The 23656-nt window shown below is 42.6% G+C and overlaps 2 protein-coding genes across 3 annotated transcripts; both read left to right on the top strand.

Annotated features, from left to right (window-relative positions):
• Positions 1-1681: 1681 nt before the first annotated feature.
• On the top strand, positions 1682-15868 carry LOC119449774 (glutamyl-tRNA(Gln) amidotransferase subunit B, mitochondrial). Of its 2 annotated transcripts, none has more exons than XM_049665435.1 (12): positions 1682-1961; positions 2030-2183; positions 2255-2368; positions 3830-4025; positions 4156-4278; positions 5941-6054; positions 6150-6234; positions 8531-8750; positions 9638-9771; positions 13645-13768; positions 14089-14178; positions 15712-15868. In XM_049665435.1, the coding sequence occupies exons 1-12, from the start codon at positions 1957-1959 to the stop codon at positions 15844-15846; spliced, it is 1494 nt and encodes a 497-aa protein (XP_049521392.1). In that variant the 5' UTR covers positions 1682-1956; the 3' UTR covers positions 15847-15868. The 2 variants fall into 2 exon arrangements, with proteins under 2 accessions (XP_049521392.1, XP_037568961.1); XM_037713033.2 differs by having other exon boundaries at positions 1683-1948.
• Positions 15869-16710: 842 nt separating this feature from the next.
• On the top strand, positions 16711-23384 carry LOC119449775 (dehydrogenase/reductase SDR family member on chromosome X-like). The gene is made up of 7 exons (XM_037713034.2): positions 16711-17259; positions 17337-17441; positions 18052-18120; positions 18692-18793; positions 18883-19090; positions 19195-19387; positions 21185-23384. Exons 1-7 carry the CDS (start codon positions 17121-17123, stop codon positions 21407-21409), a joined length of 1041 nt encoding a protein of 346 aa, XP_037568962.1. The 5' UTR covers positions 16711-17120; the 3' UTR covers positions 21410-23384.
• The last annotated feature ends 272 nt before the right edge of the window (positions 23385-23656 follow it).

The raw sequence follows: 23656 nt of genomic DNA, 5'->3' as shown, positions 1-23656 counted from the left end.
CACTGAAGTCTGCAGGGTTCTTTTTTTTTTTTTTTTCAGGGTCAAAAAGCACGCAAAGTAATTTGAAGTGAGGTGAGTATACATCAACATATTCATTCTCTAGACATGGGCTATTCATTTAGTTGGCTACCTACTTCTCATTAAAAAATATAATAAACTTTGTCCTGTGATATATATTTAAATGTATTGTGTCTGTGCATGGTGTTCTCAGCGGAAATTTTTTTTTAAATGTTGAAGTGAGGAAACACGGATGAGGTAGCCGCCGCTGGTGCTTCTAATGCGCTTGTCCTCCTATTGTCAGGATTTGCCGAAATAAAGCGAAAGTATAAATTAAAAGCCGTGCACATCCGCGCCAACAATGATGCCGTAAGATTTTATAGTTGCCGAACACATACGCAACCATAGGCGCCGACTACGGGGAACTCCGGGGCTCGAGCCCCCTTCGGAGTTTTCATGGGGGGGCAGGGCCCCCCTCCCCCGGCGATCCGTAGCCTACCCCGCCCCTAAAGTATCATTACCGGAGTTCTGTTACCCACATAATTTGAGGATTCTTTTGCGTTGCCTCTACCTTTTCACTTTTGTTGTGGCTATAGCAAAAGAACGGCGTAAGCAAATACAAGCTTCTCGGTCCGGCTAGGTCCAAGGCACGGCAAGAAAAAAATGCAAGGCAGACAGTCATTTTTTTTTTCTCAATATCACTTGGACGCTTGCATCTCCTTCAGCAAGCCGGCCTCCACTACAGTGCCACGTCTACAGTATATAGGATTGCTGTGTGCAAGGCAACAGACACCGCAAAACACTCCTTGATACTCAACATAGATCTTATAGGCTCACATACATGATAGATATGGTAAGCCTCCTTCGAAATGTATTTTTTAAAGAAAAAATATCAGTGAAATGAAAAACAATCCGTGGCGATTTAGCGTTTTATGCGAGAGAAATGCTGAAGCATTACATCGCAACTTTTTGAGGTCTCGGATCCATATGACTTAAACCGCGTTCACGACATTGCAAAGTGTTGTTCAGGAACTCACTCGACCAACGTCCTGCCTCTCCGAGGAGCGAAATGCAACTGACGATAGTCCGGAGCATATATATATATATATATTCCTTCCTCGCTTCCTCCCCAACACATGTGCACCTCCCACTCCCCTTTATTTTTTTCTTGATAAAACCAGGTAAGTATTCGTGCCTAGCGTAATATTGAATGATTTGGACAATAAACTGCGATCTTCCTGCAAATTTTGAGCAAGAATTAACAGAGCAGTGGTAAGCGCGAAATCTTTTTCTAGAATTTTAAGAAAAAAACGCACATTTCTGTGCAGACCTAACTATTATGCAAGCGCTGAAAATACGGTAATTTCACAACGGAGACGCGTACGGAATGTAATTGTTACGTGCGGCATCAGCAGACGGTGGAGCAGCCGGCGCTCCGTTTCTCAAAGCACACAGGCGCCCAGACTTCCCACTGGAAAACGCGTGCGCAAAACCGAAACCGAAAGCTTCCTTATTCACAACGATTTTAACGTGATAATGTTTTTGGTCGCTCGCAATAAAAAAAACCACTTATTTAAATTACTGACATGTAACAAGTATAATAATTATTATTTAACGTATTTTTTGCGTTAGTTCAAATTCTTGTTCAGCTGGTGGTAACGTTTAGGAGCGAAATGAAAGCATGATTGGTGGTATTGTTTAGTTCGCATCATGGTGGTGCGTTCAGTGCGCGGTCTTTAGCAGCCGATAAACTAAACCAACTAATTAAACGATATTGATTAGCCGTTTACGTCTCGCCGTTCGCTTGATTGCGCGACCACACATTTGCTTTGCACGACACTGCTTTAAGATATGCGTCCGCCATGTCGGTGTTACGGCGGCCACTTTTTGGGCTGGTGCAAAGCTACCGGCGCTTCAGTTTGAGTACTTGCACTGGTAATAAGCCCGATAGGTACGTTAATGTGGTGCGTAAAACCAACGAATAACAGCAGCAGTAAACATTCGTGACTTTTCTTTTTTTTTCTTTTTCCAGCAAACTGAAGGAATGGGAAGCTGTCGTTGGCATCGAAGTCCACGTTCAAATAGAATCTAATTCGAAGTTATTTTCTAATTCACCATACAAGTTTGGCGAGCCTCAAAACTCGCAAGTTTCACCTTTTGACGCGTCCATACCCGGGACATTACCGGTAAGGTGCACATTTTGCATGAATGCAGGGCAGCTGGATGCTTACATCAAATGCATTTTCGTCTGTTTCAGGTCCTGAACCGGAGATGCGTCGAAGCAGCTGTCTTGACAGCGCTCGCGCTAAACTGCAATATTAACACAGTGTCCCACTTTGACAGGAAGCATTACTTCTACGCAGATATGCCAGTAAGAACGATACTCTTGTTTGACACTTTTTAAGTCGAGGAACAGTATAACCTCGGTGATTCGCTACATCTTATGTCAGAGCAGTATCAGTGAGGGCCAACACGATGGGCCTGGTAGCAGGAGATGTTATACAGAGAAACATGTTACAGCAACAGCTGTTATGGGTTCACTCCCCTAGTCGCCGTGATGTCCACCAGTGTCCGTTCATAGGAATACCACAGTGCTTTGCGAGAAGATTTGAAGAAATAAATGCACAATGCCCGAGTTGATTGAAACTCCGGTCCAACTGGGCAGCAGTCAGAGGTGTTACCTCTCGGCAACTCTGCCGATGCTACAGCAGGGGAAATAGTGTTCCTGGGAAGGGTGTTTACGCCGCTAGCTGCTATGGTTGGCTGACGCCACTCTCTGCATTTCACCTATAAACCAGCACCGATGTGAAAGAACCTAAATGAAGCCAGTGGTAAAATGCCAAAAGCATTATAGCAAAGAGGAAGAAAAAATAGCCGTGTCTCTCCTCTTCACGACTGGGGAAAGCCACCTGAACAATAAAATTAGTTTTCTTCTTCTCGATAGAAGATTGCTGTACGTACATCTGCGAATGTTTACTCCTAACGATACTGCACGAAACTGTGCAAGACTTATACTGCGCATAATATTGCACTTCTGCCAATGCTACATCAAAAAAGAAAAACTAATGTACCTGTAGAGCCGTGATTGGCTGACACCACACTCTGCAGCTGATCTATGAAACAGCACAGCTGGAAAAGTTTAAATGAAGCCAGCAGATACTGCGCATAATATTGCACTTCTGCCAATGCTACATCAGAAAAGAAAAACTAATGTACCTGTAGAGCCTTGATTGGCTGACACCACACTCTGCAGCTGATCTATGAAACAGCACAGCTGGAAAAGTTTAAATGAAGCCAGCAGATACTGCGCATAATATTGCACTTCTGCCAATGCTGCATCAGAAAAGAAAAACTAATCTACCTGTAGAGCCGTGATTGGCTGACACCACACTCTGCATCTGATCTATGAAACAGCACAGCTGGAAAAGTTCAAATGAAGCCAGCAGTAATAAGCATAAAGTAGGATATAAAGAGAAGAAAGAAGCTGTGTCGTTCCCCTTCTCCCCTAACAGGGAGTGCTACCTCCACAAATGAAGACGACATGAACTACAGTCAACATCGAAAGAGTTTTCCTCTTCGCAAAAGCAGATCGCTCATGCATGTCTGAAAGTGTTTAGTTCAACCGATAGTAAAAGCAGCAGTGCAAAACTTACTGCACATAATATTGTGCCAGCTATTATGCCAGTGGTTTGCATTATGGGTGAAACTGCAATCTCCTGGGAGAAAGAAGTTGCCATTTATGTACATGCAAATTATGCGGTGTTTGAGCTTGCATGAGCAAGAAGTAAAATGGAATCCTATAATTTGGCAAATGTTTATTTTCATTCAACAGGCAGGATACCAGATTACTCAACAAAGGTCACCTTTGGCCACTGGTGGCTACCTAGACTTTGTTGTGTTTGCACCTGGCTCTCAAGAGACGTACTCCAAGCGAGCAACACTGATTCAACTTCAGCTTGAGCAGGACAGTGGCAAAAGCCTGCATGATGTCGTATGCAATAGGAGCCTCATTGATCTTAACCGTGCAGGTAAGCCCTTACTTTCCTCTCCATAGCATCTACGTTTCATTTCTGCTGCCGAAAAAGCTGTTGCAGCTTAGGTATAAGTTAGCTGGTCTGCGAGACACCCTGTAATATTATTCACTGGTTCTTTCGACAGGAGTTGGTCTCATGGAGTTGGTCTTTGATGCATGCCTTAAGGATGGTGAAGAGGCAGCTAGTCTTGTTAAAGAATTGCTCATCACACTACGCACTCTTAATGTGTGTAGTGGCAAAATGGAAGGTACGTAGGTTGGATTTCTGGTAATGTGCATGAGTAACGTGTCCCTTGGTACAGCTTTCTGCAAGTGCCACAACTGCATAAGCCATGCCTATAGTGCAGCTTCTGAATAATTTCTTAACTTGCATGTCACTAATAGATATTTGCTGATTGATGAAGTTAAGCGAGAATACAGAGAAACATATATCAAGCAGTATTATTAAATCACCCTTCTACAATACCAGAAAAGTCACTCTCACCATGAGAAGAGGCTAAGCCGGGAAAGACACTAAAGAGAAAGACAGGCAGCGAAGCCGCAGTGAAGTTTTCACACCGTTTGCCATGAGGTCATGGATTTTGATGGTGTCTGGTCAGGCCTAGTTAATTTTCTGTCAGTTAAGGTGGACTACATTGTTTTTGAAAAGATCCAGTGGCTGAACCTAGCATGTTTTCGAGCACTTTCACTGAGCCACACTAGCCAAAATACTTTTAAAAAATACTTTACTGAGACGTCACGCTGACATACCGACACTGGGATCTTGGCACAAAGTTTACCCCTTTCAGACGCCACTTTATCCTGTTGAGTGAAAACTTACTTTCACCACATTTCTTGCATATTCAGAATAATACAAAGTGTACCGCTGCAGAAAAGATTAAGAATTTTTAGTTCTTTAGTGAGTTTTGTCAAGTTTACAGAATGTGGACTCTACGCGAAACATCAAATATGAGAACATCAACTGTTTCGTATATTGAAAAAGCTTGAAAAACACTTATTCAGCCGCTTGAAAATTATGTATGGTGCATGACATTGTGAAAAACAATGAAAGAAGTAAAGCTGTTACATACAACAACATACTGAGACCGAGCAAGAACACCTAACCATCTACCTTCCCACTCATCTTACTAAAACATTTTGCAGATGTTATCCAAAATTGTCACACAATTCTAATCATAAGTGTTTCAAGATATATGCCAGTGGCGCACCGACGGGGGGGGATTCGGGGGTTGGAACCCCCCCCTGAGGCCGACTTAACCCCCCCTTTTGTTTAACCCCTTTTCTTTTCTTACGCATTTGAGTACTGCAACTAAGATGTAAGACGCGCAATCGTCTGCACACTCGCAAAAAGCGCATTTTATTGACTATTTCCCGTGAAGAAATCGAAATTAGTGCGGTTTAAATGGTATTGGCAAACTTTCAACCCCCCCCTGGCAGAGATCCTGGGTGCGCTACTGATATATGCGACACATTTGTGTACACAGCATCTGAAAGAGTTAAGAAATGGAGCGCTGACTTTTATTTTCTCTTCTGATAATTAAAAGAGCGAAATAATGAAAATAGATTATTAAAAGGATACTTCATCAGTCTAGACTGAATTAGGATTTCTATTTAGTGTCTCTTTAAATCAAAGCAACACATGCGATTGGGGCTCCTTGGGGCTCCAGATTAATTCTCTCTACATGAGGGGTTCTTTAATGTGCACCGAAAGCACAGGGCATGAGCGTTTTCCATTATACGCTCATCATAATGCAGTTGGGAATCTAATCGGCACTCTCTTTCTCAGTAACAGAACACCATGGCCACTGAGCCATCATAGCGAGTTGGCAGATATTTGTACTTCTGTAAGCATCGTATAACGCGATTAACATTTATCCCCTCCCCACCCTTTCATCGCATTACATTTGCAGAAGGCACTCTCCGTGTGGATGCAAACGTATCCGTGAATCGTCCAGGTGAACCATGGGGCACACGAACTGAAGTGAAGAACCTGAACAGCGTGCGCGCTGTTGCTAATGCTGTAGGTAAGCGCACAGATTGCGAATGCCCTGTGCTTGCTACCTTATAACTACAGGCATCTTGAAACCATATAAACATTGTGTTTCTCTTACATTTGCAGACTTTGAAACTGCAAGACAGATTGAAGTTCTTTCATCTGGTGGAAAAGTTATCAACACAACCATGTCGTTTGACAACTTGAAGAGGTAAAATTTATTGCACTGCAGTTTGTGTATACCTTACTTATTGTCTTTACTGCTGTTATGAAAGATAAACTTCTAAGTTGAGATTATAATAATGAAATAACATTGACTTGAATAGCCATAGGACTAAGTCAGTTACACCGTACAAGAAACTCTAAATACTGTTTGTACTCATCCAACCATGAACATTGGGTAGTGATATTGCATCATTTGACTTTAGCAAATATTAGATAATGTTTTTCATTATTTGTTCAATGTTAATAATTAAATTGTGGAATTTCTGTGCAGTATCATGTATAATGTCGAAAAAAAGTGATTAACGGTGAAAACTGTGGAAAGTCACCATCGGAGCACTTCATCACCACATCATGTTCCTGACTGCATTGTTTGATGGAGACAATACAGGGGGTCAATGGTAATGGTGCACCGGGCTATATAGGTGCCCTGCAATAATTTATAACAAAGTTGCGAAGTTCTTTGGTTCAGTCATTGCTGAATAAGGTGAATAAGTGCAGTGCTTCTCCTATATATGCCGCAAGTGAACCAATCTCTCATCTGACATGGCCAGAGTGCCTCCAAAATAATACCATGTCGCCTTCTTGAGTGTGCGCACTACATTTGTGTTGGCGAGTGGCTCTGCATGACACAGCAAACTGAAATAACACGACGCAATTCCTTTTGCAGATTACTCATTGCATTACTCATGCAAAGTGTTGCATGTGCCCAAATTTCTTTTAGGCTTTCAGTTCACGAAGGCCACCTCAGGCCGTGCTCTTTGCAGTTTTGAAAAGGTATGAGCGACGTAACAGGAGAAAGAAACGAGATGACACAGTCCCTCTTTTTACAGCGAAGCTGTATATGGTTAGGTTAAATCTGTCATCCACAAGCAAAAAACACTCTCCTAAACAAGAGAGAGCATTTCCCTTGCATCTGTTTCCCTCGCATCAAAGTGCGCTTTAGCTGCCGCATGTGTCCTTGAAACAACATCTGCTCGAACATATGATGTTGCACGCTTGTGCTATAAGGGGAGAGAGAGCTGAATTTGCGATCTCATTTTAGCTCCGCCGTCGCCATGGGACGGCTGCGAGTGGTTCGTACACCCGAAGAACAGTGAATTTACAAGGCAGCAAAACCGGAGAGCAGTGGCAGGAACGTGTCCGTCAGTCTTTTTCCTCAGCTGGCTCATTGGCGCCCCTGCGCAACCGCGCGAACGTGCTCGTGCCACTGCTCGCACATTCGTCATTGTCGTCTTCTTCCACAGCTGGCACCCTTGCCACTCATCATTCTAGCGTAGAATTTCACTTCTCTTCTGTCATCTTAATGGGGAGGCCACATTTACAGGGGTATGGGCCATTCATTGTCTTAGGTGACGGACAGATTTAATAACAGAGGTGATACGCGAATGTGTGTCGTCACGATGACGTATCGTCACGATGGCCACCAATAAGGACAATAAATATGTTTGTACCTTTGTTCAAAATTCCATGTCACCTCTGTGTCATGCGTTAAACAGCTACGCTGGTCATCCATCTTCACAGAGTGGAGTGGCTCATGAATTTTTAAAGCGAAGCTATATATGTCTAGGCAAAATTGTATATGGCTAGGCAAAATTGCCTCTGTACAGAAAACTATCATCATCTGCATCGGCTCGAGCGTCGTCGTCTTCCGCAGCTGGCTCATTGGCGCCCCTCGTGTTGCACCAGTGTACTAATGCCACTGCTCGCACATTCATCGTTGTCATCTTCTTCCACAGCTGGCTGCATTGCCGCTCATCATTCCAGCTAGAATTTCAGTTCTCTTCTGTCGTCGTAATGGGAAGGCCACGTTTACGGGGGTATGAAGGGGGTATGAGCCATTTATTGTCTTACGTAACGGACAGATTTAATTCTGAAGCAATTTAATTTTGAAGAATCGCAAGCGGTAATGGCGGGCAAATGCTGCTAACCACGCCACCGAGCAAACTCAAGACATCGAACGCAAGCGACAACAGCTGACTGCGGGCATACCGCCAGTGACATCGTTCTCTCCGTCGCAGCCGAACGTATGTGTAAACTCATAATTAAGAAATACTTTAATGAACCCTTGGGATTAACTCAGTGATAAACACAGGGGCCGCACTCTTCAGCTTCGCTGGTTAACCATCTTCACGGAGTGGAAGGGCCGAAAAAAAAAAAAAATTTTTTTTCAATTGTCTTCTCATTTGCACTGTTTGCACTGTTTCAGGATGTCAGCTTTGAATTGATGGCCCAGCTTTGAAAGCTAATGGATCTTGCTTCATTTTCGCAAAACTCTTCTTTAGGTGCACTGTTCCAATGAGAGACAAAGAAGTCGTCCAAGATTACAGGTTTATGCCGGAACCCAACTTGCCTCCTTTAGTGATTTCTGCACACGAGACTGATGACCTGGCCACAGTCAGCATTGAGAAGCTACACAAAGAAATGCCAACTCTTCCATGGCAGCACAAAGAACAACTTATGAAAGCTCATGGCTTGACACCACATCAAGCTCAGACTATGGTGGTAAGCTGCACACTCATTTAAACCTCTGAGGGTGCAGTGGTTTTAACATGGCATAAAATATTGCTGCAGAATCTGCCTAAATCAAGCTGAAATGACACTGAAAATTTGCTCTGCTGAAAATAACAATGCACTTATTGCTTAATTGAGAGTTTATTTTTCATTAAGAATGTGACATGATTGATAAGAAAGGTAGCAGCACTTCATGTGGCAAATGAAATCTCATTCTGAACAAAAAATGTGTGCTCACCTGGTAAGCTGGCAAAGAATTGTAATCAATGCCAGTTACCATTGACTGGCAGTCTTCAGTTGTGTTGCAAACCTCAACTGCTTTTTATTGTGTATGATGATTGATTTGAATATTGCATTTGGTGTTTCCACAATCAAGTGAAATTTTATTGTAGCGACATTAAATCAAAAATTACAATTTTAGTTACCAGCAGAACCTTATGAACGTTTTGTTGTGTGGGCAGAATCTTGCTTCAAGAATATGCAAGTACCCAATGTTGCATGCACAGTTCTGTTTACCAGAATGTCTTGTTTTCCGTGGGACTGTTTATATGGAGTGCTGTGTATGTAGCCTGAATTTTTCCATCTGAAATTGATGATTTGATTGTGGATGGCACAATTAAACACATTTGAATTTCTAAAATTAATAAGCTATTTAGCCCATCTCTCAGTTTTCTCACAATCTATGCTTTTCTTTTTTCGTTTTAATGCTACATCAAGACTTTTCGCACTAAAGAAAAAGTACAGTGAAATTCTCATAAGAATATTTAAACATTCATTTATTAAGAACCTCAAACCTTTCTAATCAAAGTTCAGTCACTTTAAAATTGATCATGCCTCTAGCGTGTGTGTGTCTCTCTCTCTCTCCTTTGTCTTGACAGAATGAAGATGGCTTCCTGGAGCTCTTTCTCAAACTGGCCAGCTTTAACGACTGCGAAGTCAAGCACATTGTCAACTGGCTGCTTCTTCACTTGCTCGCCCAGCTAAACAAAGCAGACATCACATTGCCATCCAGGTACATCACCATCAGCCTATTCTGTGCCCCTTGCAAGACACATATCCTCTTCCAGTGGTCTCCAATTACCCCTGTCTCGCGTCAACCGATTCTATCCTATGCCTGCAAATTTCTTAATCTCATCACACAAGCTGATCCTCTGCCATCCTGTTACTCTTAACAGACCACTGAATGTCTGCACTATGCATTACATAGCCTGCGCAACTCCACTTCTCCCTCTTAATCTCAACTAGAATATCAGCTGCGCCTGTTCGCTCTCTTATCCATACCGCTGTCTTCGTAGCCTTAACCTTAAGCCTATCATCTGTTGTTCCATCGCTCATTGTATAGTTACGGTACATGTGACACCTTAAAATCAAAGCTGCAGAACTCTGCCACTGTTGAACTCAAAACAGTGCTGCTCTACAGTGAAAGAACATCAGCATTTGTCAAAGTATTGTAAATCAGCATCACAACAGTTCTTCACCATCACTTCGTAGTGATAGAGCAGGACTGCCAAAAGTGTACTCAAGAATCCAGCCCTCTACTGGGTAAACTTATGGCCAGGATGACAAGCAACACTTTAATCACAATAATAGTGGGTAGCACAGTCGCCAGTTATGGACTCTAAACTCTCAGGTCAAATTGGTCTGCTATTTATACATGTACGTATTATCGTAAATTCTAAATTAATGGCTAGTGCTCCTGTACATTCGAGAACTTGCCGCACTATTAATGTTGTGTGCCCAATCTGATTAGACAAATCTCTCTTGCTGAACAACAGGCAACAACACTCGGGAAACTTTGAATACAGTGAGCGCATCTTGCACAAAGCGATAACTTGATAATAATTTATTGAAAAATGGTCACCAGAAAAAAAAATAAAACTAAAACAACGTACTCATGACAATATGTATCCAAGGATGATATCAGGTCACCCAGTCTAGTGCTGTCTTATTTCTGCATCTTTATGTCACTGAAAAAAGTGGTGAGAGAAATGAAGTATCGTGACTAATGAAATTTCACCAGCACATGAACTGGTTGAAAAAGAACAGCTCTCTTCTTGCATATAACAAGCGTCTAAGTTTGAATTCTGGTCACATCACCATGTTGCAAGTGAGGACACTGTGAAGCCATAACGGTTAAATTCACCCGCTGTGGTGGCCTAGTAGCTAAGGCTAATGCAATCCCGGCCGTGACGGCCGCATTTCGGTGGGGGTGAAATGCAAAAATGATGCACATTAAAGCACCCCAGGTGGTCAAAATTAATCCCCTCACTATGGCACGCGTCATAACCAAATCGTGGTTTTGGCACAAGAACCCCAGACTTTTTTTTTTAATGGTTGAATTTCTTTATTACTATTACAAGGATGGTCACGAATAACAGCTCATCACTTTCCATTCTTATTTAAAGCTCTTTTTCTTATATCTGATTTCAATATTTGCCAAACACGAATGTAAGACAACAGCTGACAGGTATGGGGGTGCGCATGTCACACAGAGCAAAACACATAAACAATTGTGAGCAGTATTAATTCATTGGCATTCTTAGGGTAGTTCACATACATTATGGGGGCTATGTTTCTGTCTAGCTATCCATGTAGCTATCTATGTACCGTAAGAATGGGAATATAGTTCAATCTCTCAAGCATTAATTCTAAAAAATAACTGGAAAAAAATGGCAAAAAAAAACATATAAGCCGGTAAAAAATTACCAGTATATAAGATGGGGGTTGACTTTCGGCCCTGTTTTTTTGAAAAAAAGTTCGACCTATATTGCAGTTTTTACGGTACGTTTGTATCTAACCGTTTTCCCGCCTACCTTGGTCACTGGGTAGTCCTTGGTAAAATGGGTATCGCATCGGGCTGCTGTGCGGAGGGAACAGGGTTCAAAATCAACCCTTGGACCAACTTGAGTCACTGAATATGTGGCAATGTGTACGTACATGCCACTCTTCAACGAACCTCTTTCACACGGACATGGGTCACTGTAGATGCCAGTCCCGCATCTATAGGTACTGCTGTTGAAGAAACTCTTTGACACCGACTTGGAGTACTGAGTATGTGCCACTAGGTCTGTGCTGTTCTCCAATGAACCTTTTTGAAGCCAACTTGGGTCACTGGGCCTGTGCGAGTCGGTGTATGCTGCTCTTCAATGAATGTCTTTGACGCCAACTTGGGTAACTGGGAATGTGCTGCTCTACAATGATGAAAATGATCCCTTAAATTTCTCTAATGCTGATCGTAATCAAACCCATGTCACAAGGGTTCCTCAAGGACAGCAACCCGACGCATTGGCAGGCTGTGCCACAAACGCACAGGGTATGTGCTGCCTTTCAATGAACGCCTTTCACGCCAATGCTTTGGCGAGCTGTGCCATTAACACACTGATTGCTCGCTTGCCGCACACTGAGCGTGCGGCAAATGAGCAAGCAATTCTTAGCGTTCACAGGTACCGGCATGCCACGCTTCTCATCTCGGAGGCCACGCGTGGACTTCTCGGCAGTGCCACTAGATGGTGCACCGCGTCCAGAGAGAAGGGAGAGAAGCACAGTTGTTGCACAACGCGTTTCTCAGCATTTACACACACTGGCGTGCCATGCATTTTGGAGGCCATGCGCAGGCTTCACGGCGGCGGCACTGCTAGATGATGCCAAGTGTTTTTAGGGAAATGTGAAACAGGAGTCCTGCTGCAGTACACGCCTCATACATAACTCATTTCGACGGTGGCAATACATTGTATCACTATCTTGATTCAATGCTGATGCATTACCGTCAACAATCATCATGTGATGGGCGCTGCCGCAATTTTTTTGCTAGGATTTTTTGCTAAGAAACAGGGCATGTTTGTTGGCTTCAATGCAGCTGCACTGCTTTTATCACTCTGTCCGACGGATGATCATAAACGACTAAAATCAGTTAATTCAATTCTGGGGCTTTATATGCTAAAACCACAATTTTATTACGAGACACGCCTTAGTGGTGGACTCCAAATTAATTTTGACCACCTAGGCATCTTTAACATGCACCCAATGTACAGCACACGTACGTTTTTGCATTTCAACGGCATTTAAATGTGGCCGCCGCTGCCGGGATTTGATCCCGCAACCTTGTGCTTAGCAGTGCGACGCCATAGCTGCTAAGCCACCATGGCGGCAGAAAAGAATAGTTCTAAAATACAGTGCCAGCTTTTATGGTGTGAAGTCATGTGATATGCTACAGTGCTCTGCTACAAAAGTTATTGCATTAATATCACTGCTACTTTTGAACTATTTTATTCCTTGCACCTGCTCAAACATCTTGCAGTGTGAGCCTTCAGAGTCACCAATGCAGATTCTAACCTAACATAGTAACTTAACTTAAGTGACTGCAGACCTAAGAAAAAAATACATGCTCCTGTCAGCTATAGGTTTTCAAACTTTGCTGAAGCACTTTGCAGAAAACAGCTTGCTTAACTTGCAGGGCAAGTTTGTTAATATGTTTTAACTCCTTCCAGACTACTATAGATAAGAAAGAAATAACACTGGAACTGCCACCTTGCGTGGGAGCAACCTGCAAGGGTTCCTTATTACTAAAAAGATTGTGCAGTTCGGGCCATGAGATGTAACGAATTTATATGGGTAAAAAGTTCAACAATTGACTTGAACCAAAAATGATAGATTTTCTATTTTAGTTCTGTTCCAGAGTGAAAAAAAAATGTAGCATTTCAGTTCACTTGCAGTTAATGTGAGAAGATTTCTTGGTTCTCTTCTGGTCTGACGCACAGGTTCGTGTTGACATGTTATTGTTTAGAGTAAATGCACTGTAATTACAAATTACAACTTTCCATTAAACTCACCTTCAACTAATAAACTGTACCTATTCATATACCTGTCCTCCTGTTTCTTTACTCAGTTCCTTAGATGCAGATAGATTCCATGAGCTACTGATTCTTATACAGAAGCAGCGGGTTAGCAACACAACCGCACAAGAAGTTTTGGAGCTCTTGCTTAATGGCGATCCAAGGACACCAACAAAGGTGAAGTACTTCGCCACCAAGAAAAATTCAAAGTCTATGAATAGTTATTTCACGTAGATTATTTGAAGTGATGTTGCTAACAAAAAACTATTTTTTACAGTGTAAAAAAAAATTGTAATTGTGACTTAATTGCTTTGTCAAAGTGATCTTTTTTTGTATAAAATATTTTGCGACCTAATTTATTTGTATATGTGGTTAGCAGCCTGTATTATCAGTATTCTTGTTGAACACATTTACTAATTAGGCTAGCTAACTATATCAATCCTACTAGCCCAATAATAACAAATGTTTGCCCCCTGAACATGCTTTGTTGTTTTCAGATTATTGAAGAGAATGACTGGTGGCAGATAACAGATGTTGAGCAGCTGAAGCAGTTATGTCAGACTGTCATAAACGAGAATCCAAAAGATGTAAGCATGCTAATTCATTCACCAATTTGCCTGCTTCTATTACTGTACTTTCCTGCAGTGTATCTGGAAATTGACGAAGGCATGAGAGTGTAGTAACAGGAAAGACTTTAAGCTAGTACTGCATGGTTTTGACATTTCATAAGCGAAGATTGTGTAACATAGCATTTGAAGAAACATGTCTTGTTGTTTGTGGTTAGGATGTTGAATAAGTAATGAAAGAATAGCTCTAGGTAATATCTATTGTGTTGCTGCATTAGTTTCAGCATTCAATTTATGCATATTGTTTAATAATAGTCAAAACTATGGTGTCATTTTTACAACACAGAGAAAGAAAACTAAGTGTCCTTTTGGACAGTTCTTAAAGGAGTGCATAAGCAATCATCTACAAACTACAGCACACTTCTCTTAATGTGATGTAGGTTGGTTCAGCTTGTCAATGAATTTGATGGCGTTGAATAGGCAAGACAGATACGAGTGCTGGGCCGGTATTTTGTAGCGATGCCTTTAAAGTAATAATGCCTTTTCGCGCTTATCGCGCTTTGTCAGTGGTCAGAGCGATGGTCCGCTCACGATATCAACGTTGATAACGCGAGCGGACCGTCGCTCTGACCACTGACAAAGCGCGATAAGCGTGAAAAGGCATTATTACTTTAAAGGCATCGCTACAAAATACCGGCCCTGTTCCACTCTATGGAATAAAATGTTCATTATTTTGAGCTTAGTACATTGAAAATTTCATTATTCTGACTAGTTGAAAATGCCAACAAGTGTATTATGAGTGCCACTGGTCATGTTAAATGTGCCAGTTGAGGGACCTCTATGTCATGTTGACAACATTGATGCTACAGGCATGTCTAGTGCTGCATGTATAGTGCAAATTCAGGAATGACTGCGTAAGTTTCGGCAGGGGCCGTTATCTCAGTCATTTGCTTTTGGAGATACTTTCACTTTTCCGTGCTGTCTGGCATGACACCTCAGAGGAGTGAGAGGCGTTCTGCCTGCTGGCTCAGCTAGCAGGCAGAATGACAAAAACAGTGATGAACTCCAGTTACACACCAAAGACAGCAAACTTTCCATATCTGTGGCTTCCCACAGGTAGTGCACTGGATTAATCCCAAAGTTGTTATCTTGGTTATTTGCATGTGGAGAACCTGTAAACCATATAATGAACACTCAGCAACCGTACATTGTAAAACAAATATTCCAAACTGGATAGGGCCAGGATAATGTAGACATTCAATCGATACTGTTCCCATCTTACCATCCACCATTCATGACGGGCCAATCCTGATGATGATGATGTTAGAGGAGTGCCGCTCGGACTATTGACGAGGTGTCACAAAAATTGGAATAGGATCGTTAAATTATCCTGACCAAGGTTTCTGTGCACAGCTCCTTTAAATAATGGCAGATGACGAGGTGTGACTGTAGCATGACTGCTTCATTGTGTATTTAGGTAATTGTTTTAGTTACAACAGTGCTTACTTATTATCTTGCTTTTTCTTTTGCTTCTTGCATAATGCGTTATTGCAGGCAAAGAAGGCAGCCAAGGGAAAAGAGCGATTCCTCAACTCCCTCATGGCAAAAGTGAATGCATTGTCAAACAGCCGAGCGCAAATGAAACTTGCCAAGAAAATTATGTCAGAGCTTCTTGACAAACTGAAATAAAAGAGAATCTTTGTGCAACGAAGACGTTAGTAGGCCTTGAAGCACGTGAAAGCATTATAGGCATGTTTACTCAGTGTCCAGCTGGGAGAATGAAATGTCACACTGAGTTTCCAATTAGAGGAAACAGGAGGGCATGCTATGGGTAGTGTGTGTGCCAAGTGTGTGCAATAATTATGGCCTTTGGAGCACTCGGGGGAAAAAAAGAGTGCTATCATGTTTTCCCTTTGTCCCGTGAGAACAGAATATGCCACCAAGTTTAAAGTGTGTATATAGGCTATTAGTTGTGAGCTTTGGAAAATATTACTAATATAAGTGCCCGAAAGCAACAGCTTCACTCGTGATTGGGTGGTGATTCAGCCGGGGTGCACAAGTTTTTTTGAGGGGCAGCAGGAGGTGGAAGTTGTGTGGTTTTCATATAAAAGTTATCCACAGGCATTATTCAAGGCTTTTTTTTTTTTTTTTGTGCACTCATTGGAAGAAAGGTTCGTTTATGAGTGCCTGATTTGATGCAACAGAGATCTCCACTTCATTTATTATTTCCATCTTTCGGTAACTGGGCAGGCTTGTAACCTTGGCCGGTATTTTGTAGCGATGCCTTTCCGGTAATAATGCCTTTTCGCGCTCTGTCAGTGGTCAGAGCGACGGTCCGCTCGCGTTATCAACGGGATCAGCCGTCCGTGAGCGGTGGATGATAAGACTAGAGTAGAATAGGTCATAAGGCATCGCTACAAAATCGCGGCCCTTGTGTATCATTAGTCTCCTTTGGCACTGGAGGAAGTCGTTCAAATTATTCACATTTGCCTCCACCGCCCATTTCCTGCTGCAGCGCGGTCGTGCAGAAATATTTTGTCCGAACCCTCGATCATCCGGTCAATCTTCCGACATTTGGCAGCCGATGTGCATAGGCAACGTCTCCGGCCAATCGGAACAGCCGAAAACGTGCGATTTCGGACAAAACATATTCAACAAGCGCTCAGGGCGCCATGCGGTGGCGGAATCCTGGCATGCGAGCATTTGCAAGTTGGTTCGCCGGAGGTTGATTAGCTACGTCGTTTCCTAGCTAGCAGTTAGCAGCTTTTATGCGGTCGGTTGAAGCTACTGTAAGGAAGAGTGATGTACCCACGTGGATTTGTTTTGTGCGGGTCTGCATGCGGCAAGCTGGCGATGGGCATGGTGATTTATGGTGAAGGGCGCGCGCCTGTGCTTCGTCGCGGTACACGGAAGCACTCGTGTCGGCAACAGCTGAGCTGAGGCGACTGGGGTTTACAGCAACGATGATTATCCGCTGGTTGGAGTGTGCGGCGTTCCACATTGAAACTTGGTTCAAAGTTCATCTCATTGCCGCGGAGTACTTTTTCAAAGAGTGCGCGCAGCGGTTCAAATGTGTGTTTTCTCTGCCGGCACCAAAAACATGCAAGTACAGCTACTTGGCGGAATAGTTTGCTATAAAGCACAAGACTTCATTGCTGCGCTCACGCGCTCGCTTTCAGATTTCTCTGTGGAGAAGAAAACTGCTGTCGTTACTGGCGGAACGCAGGGTTTAGGATTGGAAACGGTCAGAGCCTTGCTAGCTCTGAACGCTCGAGTGATTGTCGGTAAGTCTCGTACTTTAACTTACCAGAAGTAGCTCACAGCACTCTGACAACCACCTCTCGGTTATATGTTGCCGCATTTGTGTTCCGAAAAAGACTGACACTTTCCAATTTCTTGTCGTCTGCAGCACTTGAGCCGCTTTTCGTGGTGACTCGAGTAGGTGTATGCGCGTCGCAGTTTTTTTGTTCATTCCGCAGCATGACTGTAGGTCAAAAAGCAAGTTTCAGACTCGATGTATGCACCCCATGTTCGTCGGAGTGTTTAGATAGTAAATTTAAATTCGCGATCACGCTAGCTGCGATAGTAATTTACATGGAAAGCATGCAGTACTAGAATGCAAGTTATAGGGTGTCTTTGTTGCGTTGTGACTGGTAGTGGGACCATAATTTCATATAGACAACAGATAACGATACAATAAGATATATGTCTAAAAAAATATGTAGATATTGAATATGGTTTACCGATTATATGATTACTGCTGTATGGTGTCTGTTATGCCTGTTTGCTTATTTGTTTTCTTTCTTTCCTCTTTTGTGGTGGAGGAACATCTTTATGCTTACTTTCACTTATGTGTATGCTCATTGATTTCGCATGAATGCAAAATGTTTTCAGGAAGTTCCTCACCAGTGCGATCTCTAAACATCAAGAAATGCCTGGAAGAAGACATCCCTGGAAGGGAAGGTGTGTTTTTATGCATAGTTGTGTAATACCATGGGATGTACACCCACGCGCAACATGAAAGAAAACTGCAAATTTGCTTTTAGGTAACAATTACTCTGTGTGCAAGTTCAAGTTGTCATGTAGATAATGTACAGAGTAACTTTCTAGTGAAACATTGAGCATTGTACAATAATTTTATGTGCACCGCAGATGTAGAGTATTTCAAAAAATTACGATATTGACATTTTGCACCTACTAGACCTGATCTGGCTATGAGAGGCACCGCACTGGAGGGCTGCAGATTAATTTTGACCAGCAAACACGAAGCCGTTTGAGCTTTGTGCTGCACAAAGCTTGTTTGCATGTGAGCTCATTTGCATTTTGCCCCGTATAAACAGCCACCGCAACTAGGAATGGAACCCACTACATCATGCTCAGCAGCAGAATTCCATAGCCACTTGCTGAAAGGCACAGAAAAACTATTGTGGTAGAATACAAGTTTGGACATTTTCTTTTGTGTTCCTCGCAGGTGTACATTGAAGGCTTTTAGTTTCTTGTGTGACCTTAAGATTTTTGCCTTGCTACTTTGCAGTGGAAGTACTGCCACTGGACTTGAGGTCGATGTCATCTGTTGACAATTTTGCTCAGGAAATTCTCCGGCGCAATGTCGTCGTAGATATACTCATCTGTGGTGGTGAGCTTTTGCTTCAGTTTACCTATGCAACGCTAGTGCAATGTACTAGTAAATAAGGGCTTGAGAATATGTGCATACGCATTTTACAGCGGGAGTCATGTTCACTCCATACCAAGAGACTGAAGATGGATTCGAATCGCATATGAGTATCAACTACCTTGGCCACTGCCTTTTGACAGCTTTGCTGCTTCCACGGCTAATATCTGCCGGAACACCGAAGAGGATGGCTAGGATAGTTAACGTTTCCTCCTGCGTGCACAAAATGGCCCGCATAAACTTCGATGACATGCACGGCAGGTACGTTGTCTAGTGTATTGTCTATAGAGCAGTGGATGATAACTGCCTTGCACACTTATCATTACTTGTGCCATAATGCTGCATTTTGTTTTCTTTCCTCACAGAAAGCTCTATTCGAGTTACTTCAGCTACGCGCAATCTAAGCTAGCCCAAGTAATGTTCACTCAGTCACTAGCGCGTTACTGCCGTGTAGAACACATTCCTGTGACAGTAAACTGCCTGCATCCTGGAATTGTGGATACAAACCTGTACAAACGAGTCTTCTGGGCTCCTTTAGTTTCTGGAATTTTCTTCAAGGTATGGCTTCTTTATTTTATTTTGTGTTTTTGTCCACCCTCCTTTATTAGTCCCTTCGCACTAGGGCTCAAGTGACATGCAAGTTGCTTGGTCAACTGTCTGCATGTAAAAAAAAGGACAGATGGTAACAGGGCCGGTATTTTGTAGCGATGCCTTTAATCTCATAATGTCTTTTCGTGCTTATTGCGCTTTGTCAGTGGTCAGAGCGACGGTCCGCTCGCGTTATCAACGTTGATATCGTGAGCGGACCGTCGCTCTGACCACTGACAAAGCGCGATAGGCGCGAAAAGGCATTATTACTTTAAAGGCATCGCTACAAAATAGCGGCCCAGTATTGCGAAGTTACATAGCATAATGTTCTTCCGCATTTGTAATTCCTGTTAGTCATATAGAATAAGTGATGCAATGCCTAAAGGATTTTGCTGGTGGCTGGTTACCATTAATGCAAAGAATTTGCACCTGCTTTACGATGCCATTGTCTCCGCCTCAGGCATTGTCCAGTCTTTCTAAGAGTATATGAGCAGGTGCATCTCTGCACTGAAATTAACACTTCCAATTATCCAAGCATGATACCATGTCCATACATTCTTGGGACTCCAGAAGGTAAAGAACAAACCACTCCCATTAAAATGTGCAAAGATGTCAGTAAATTTAAAAGCTAGAACATTGGTGGGCTAAGGTTCAGGGCCTGTATATTGAAGCATCATTTTTACGGGTGACTAAGTCATCAAGGCAACATAGCACCTGCCATCGTGAATAAAAAGTTCAACAGTGGAAACAGCTAGAATGCCTGATTGGTGCTCTTTCTGCTGTAAATCTGATCTTGTGCTAAGAATTGCACTTTCAATATTGAAGCTGCTGCCTCGGGACAAAGTGTTCCTTCTCACTCCCTCCTCTCTTCTCTCTCCATGTGGTGGAACAATAAGCAACAGTGAAAAAGTAGTTTTCAAGTACAGACAGCATGACCTTGCATGCTGGAAGTGACAAAGTGTGCATATTGCTGAGCTTCGAGCACTAGTGATAAGTTTCGTACAGCACTGTCGGGAAAGGGTTCAGTCTACATTGCCTGCCCAAGTGCGCGTCCAACTCCAAAACACGTATTATTTTGGTTTCTGTTGCCTTATGGCATCATTGGAAATGATGCATTAAAAATTAAAATTAAATTCTGGGATTTTACATGTCAAAACTGCAATATGATTATGAGGCACGCTGGAGTGGGGGACTTCAAAATAATTTTGACCACCTGGGTTTTTTTAACGTGCAGCTAATAAGTACACAAGCGCTGGTGTATTTCGCCGCTATTGAAATAAGGTCGGCGAATGAGCACACAACCTCGTGCTTAACAGCGCAACGCCACCGCAGCGGGTTGGTAATGATACATTGACAAACCTGTTTTTTTCTCTGGGAAGCAAGGTGGAGTGCAGGCCTAAATTGACAGGTCTCGTTAATGGCATTGTTAGCTCAACCTTTGATGAGGAGTATAGCTTCGGGGAGATACCTTAGAAGTTAACATTTGCAAATTGCTTTTTAGACTGCTCTAGTGCATTCACTGTTCTCATTATTTTGCCTTCACTGAACAACCAAATATGTTTACATCTTCTTTTGCCTTAACCTTGCTAAACAGACTACTTTTTATTCTTTCAGTATTATTGCATCGATTACTCACTACAGTGGGTAACCTGTTTTGCTAACATTGTAGTCTTAGTCGGCGCATTATTGCCAGTGGTATGCTTCTAACATAGAAGTTCAACTGTAATAAGATGTCGAGTTTTTTTTTTTCTCTGCGTCTTTCCACAGACGCCCGAGGAAGGAGCACATACAAGCCTGTATGCTGCCTTGTCTTCAGACATGGAGGGTGTCAGTGGTGCCTACCTGGAAGAATGTACTGTTTCCGAGCCAGCGCCACAGTCAAAAGACCGTGCCTTGCAAGATAGGTTGTGGAAAGAAACCTGGGCTTGCTTGCAGCCCTGGCTTCCTTCTGCAGCGTCGCCCCTTGCTACTCAACCATTCCTTCGTGCCTAGCTCTCAAAATGCAGTCATAGATAGGGGGTCCAAGTACGCTTCAATACTCTAACCCCTCGCAAATGTAGTAGAGGCTATGGAAATTGGCAATATGAAATGCACACTTGTGGTACATTTGACTGGTAGCTTTCGAGCACACTCAATAAGTGCTTCACATTTGAAAAAGCCTGCCCAAGTCGAATATTCAGCTGCTCCTAGAGCAGTTGGAGGATTGTACTGGATTAAAGGCGGGACCAGGATTCTGTTCGATCACGGTTGCACAGCTTAAAGGCAAATATTAAGTCAATGGGGACTTAAAATACCATTCCGGAGACCTCATAGTGCTTGTTTCATGTTAAGAAAAGACTTAGTTTAAGAGAAAATCGTGTCTGAAGGGCCCGCATACCTTTAGTGCAATTCAAACCGCCCGCCCCCGAGCGACGTGTGGTGGCCACGTTGCCTACGCCATCACCGCCCTTTACTGCCGTCGGTGAGTAAAATGGCACCTGATAGACGGCGCTATGGTTTCTTCCACAAAATGCAAACGCGCAGCCATGAAAAAAAAACCAAGACAAGCCAGAGCGTTGTATTTGCAGTTACAGCTGTTCTTGGTCAAGGTGGCGTGGACCGTTCGAGCATTTCGCGACGTCACATGGACGTGGCATTCTCTGCTACTTAAAGTTTATTCGAGTTTCACAAGCCAGCAAAACCAACGCAGCACTGCGCGATAATGAAACTGCTGAACCGCGAAAGCACGGTTGGTGCAGAATCTAGCAAAAACGAAACCTTTTGACCGCCTGGTGTCATTGTCAAAGGTAATGTTAAAAAGTTTTTTTTTTTTTTTTTTCTGAGAATCAAATAGAAGTAGACAAGTAGTATTTTCTCTGTCTTATAATGCAACCTAATGCTTTTTTTTTTTTTTTCGAGTGCTCGTGAAAGAATTATAATGAGGAGTGCCTATGTCATCGGCTAGTACTTGAATGTCCCGGTGGAGTCTCAAATTGTGTCCTGCATTTACCTCAATTTCTTGATTACTAAAGGCCTGTTCACGATAATATTGATGCCTTAGATGTCTTAAGCATTAATCTATCACTTTAGCTTGGCCTAATATTTCCCTTTAGTGTCCCTTTAACGATAAGAGCACATCCAAGTTCTCTCAGCTGGAGTGCGACACTCTGAATGAATCGGGCTAAAGGCTCCAATCCCTAGAGGACTGTGCATTGCTACAAACTGAATTGGAGTGCAGTTGGAACCATTCGAATGTACTACCATTATTTGTTATATGAAGAGCAGAACAACCAAGTATGCAAGGTACTATGAATTGCAGTTGAAATGTGTTCCAAATCCACACAGTAACATTTTGGTGATGATTACGGCACAGGCATTGCAATGCATGTTGCACAGACAATTTTGACTGAGATAAGTTGCCTATTGTTACTGCTTAAACATTTCACTACTTTCACCTCATTCATCTTGCTCACTTAAGAGCTAGACATCTAACTAAAGAATGTCTGGTTGCATCACTGTCATGATGTGAACCATATTGCGGGTATTATATCTGCATTACAATTGGATGGTGGCCTTGTTGTCATATGTAACTCATTCACTAAGGATCCACGTGCATGCCAAATGTATGCACGTGGATCCTTAGTGAATGAGTTACATATGACAACGAGGCCACCATACAATTGTGGAAAGTAGCTCAAGCTGTCTGCAGGCTATTACAACATGGCTGTATATAATTGCTATATCGAAACTGCACCTAGTCAAAACTGCTCTCCAAGTCTGGTGGCAGTCTAAATTTGTTCCTAAACTTCTGTTACCTTCATTTTCTTTGTCTGCTGATGTGCAGCCAAATGCGATAGGCCCAGATAATCTTGTTGCTGCTGTTGTCCTTTCTTTGCATTGATTGTATCCACAATGGGTGGATTGTTAAAGAATTGGATAGATAGTCAATGTGATAATAGAAATAAAATTACAGTTGCAAACGTCTAGAGTTAAAGTGCCATAAGAAAGCTTAAATTGCATGTTAATTTTGAAAACAACAAAATGAAAATTAATCAGGGAGCATGACTAGAAAACTACGGAAAAGAAAACTGAAAACACATGGAAACTGCCCTTGTTCAGGAACTACTCAAGTGCAGATCTCGCCTGTGAAAGAACAAGACATTTTGAACAAGCTGCAAACCATAGCACGGTCATTTTATTGAAGCATGGTGCTTTCTAGTGTTCCTTTTTTTTTTTCATTGAAATATTGTTCAGATTGTT

The sequence above is a fragment of the Dermacentor silvarum genome, chromosome 4 (genome assembly GCF_013339745.2).
Source record: "Dermacentor silvarum isolate Dsil-2018 chromosome 4, BIME_Dsil_1.4, whole genome shotgun sequence".
Lineage (NCBI taxonomy): Eukaryota > Metazoa > Arthropoda > Arachnida > Ixodida > Ixodidae > Dermacentor > Dermacentor silvarum.
The sequence above is the reverse complement of the archived record's forward strand: the minus strand, read 5'-3'. Positions and strand labels throughout refer to the sequence as shown.

What these genes read in the sequence shown, in the direction of transcription:
- LOC119449775 (XM_037713034.2), top strand. Translation starts at nt 17,121, where the DNA reads ATGATTATCCGCTGGTTGGAGTGTGCGGCGTTCCACATTGAAACTTGG. An exon ending in TCTGCCGGCACCAAAAACAT is followed by an intron (nt 17,260 to 17,336) that starts GCAAGTACAGCT and finishes GCTCGCTTTCAG; the next exon opens with ATTTCTCTGTGGAGAAGAAA. An exon ending in AGATATACTCATCTGTGGTG is followed by an intron (nt 18,794 to 18,882) that starts GTGAGCTTTTGC and finishes CGCATTTTACAG; the next exon opens with CGGGAGTCATGTTCACTCCA.
- LOC119449774 (XM_037713033.2), top strand. Translation starts at nt 1,860, where the DNA reads ATGTCGGTGTTACGGCGGCCACTTTTTGGGCTGGTGCAAAGCTACCGG. An exon ending in ATCAAGCTCAGACTATGGTG is followed by an intron (nt 8,751 to 9,637) that starts GTAAGCTGCACA and finishes TTGTCTTGACAG; the next exon opens with AATGAAGATGGCTTCCTGGA. An exon ending in TAAACGAGAATCCAAAAGAT is followed by an intron (nt 14,179 to 15,711) that starts GTAAGCATGCTA and finishes GCGTTATTGCAG; the next exon opens with GCAAAGAAGGCAGCCAAGGG.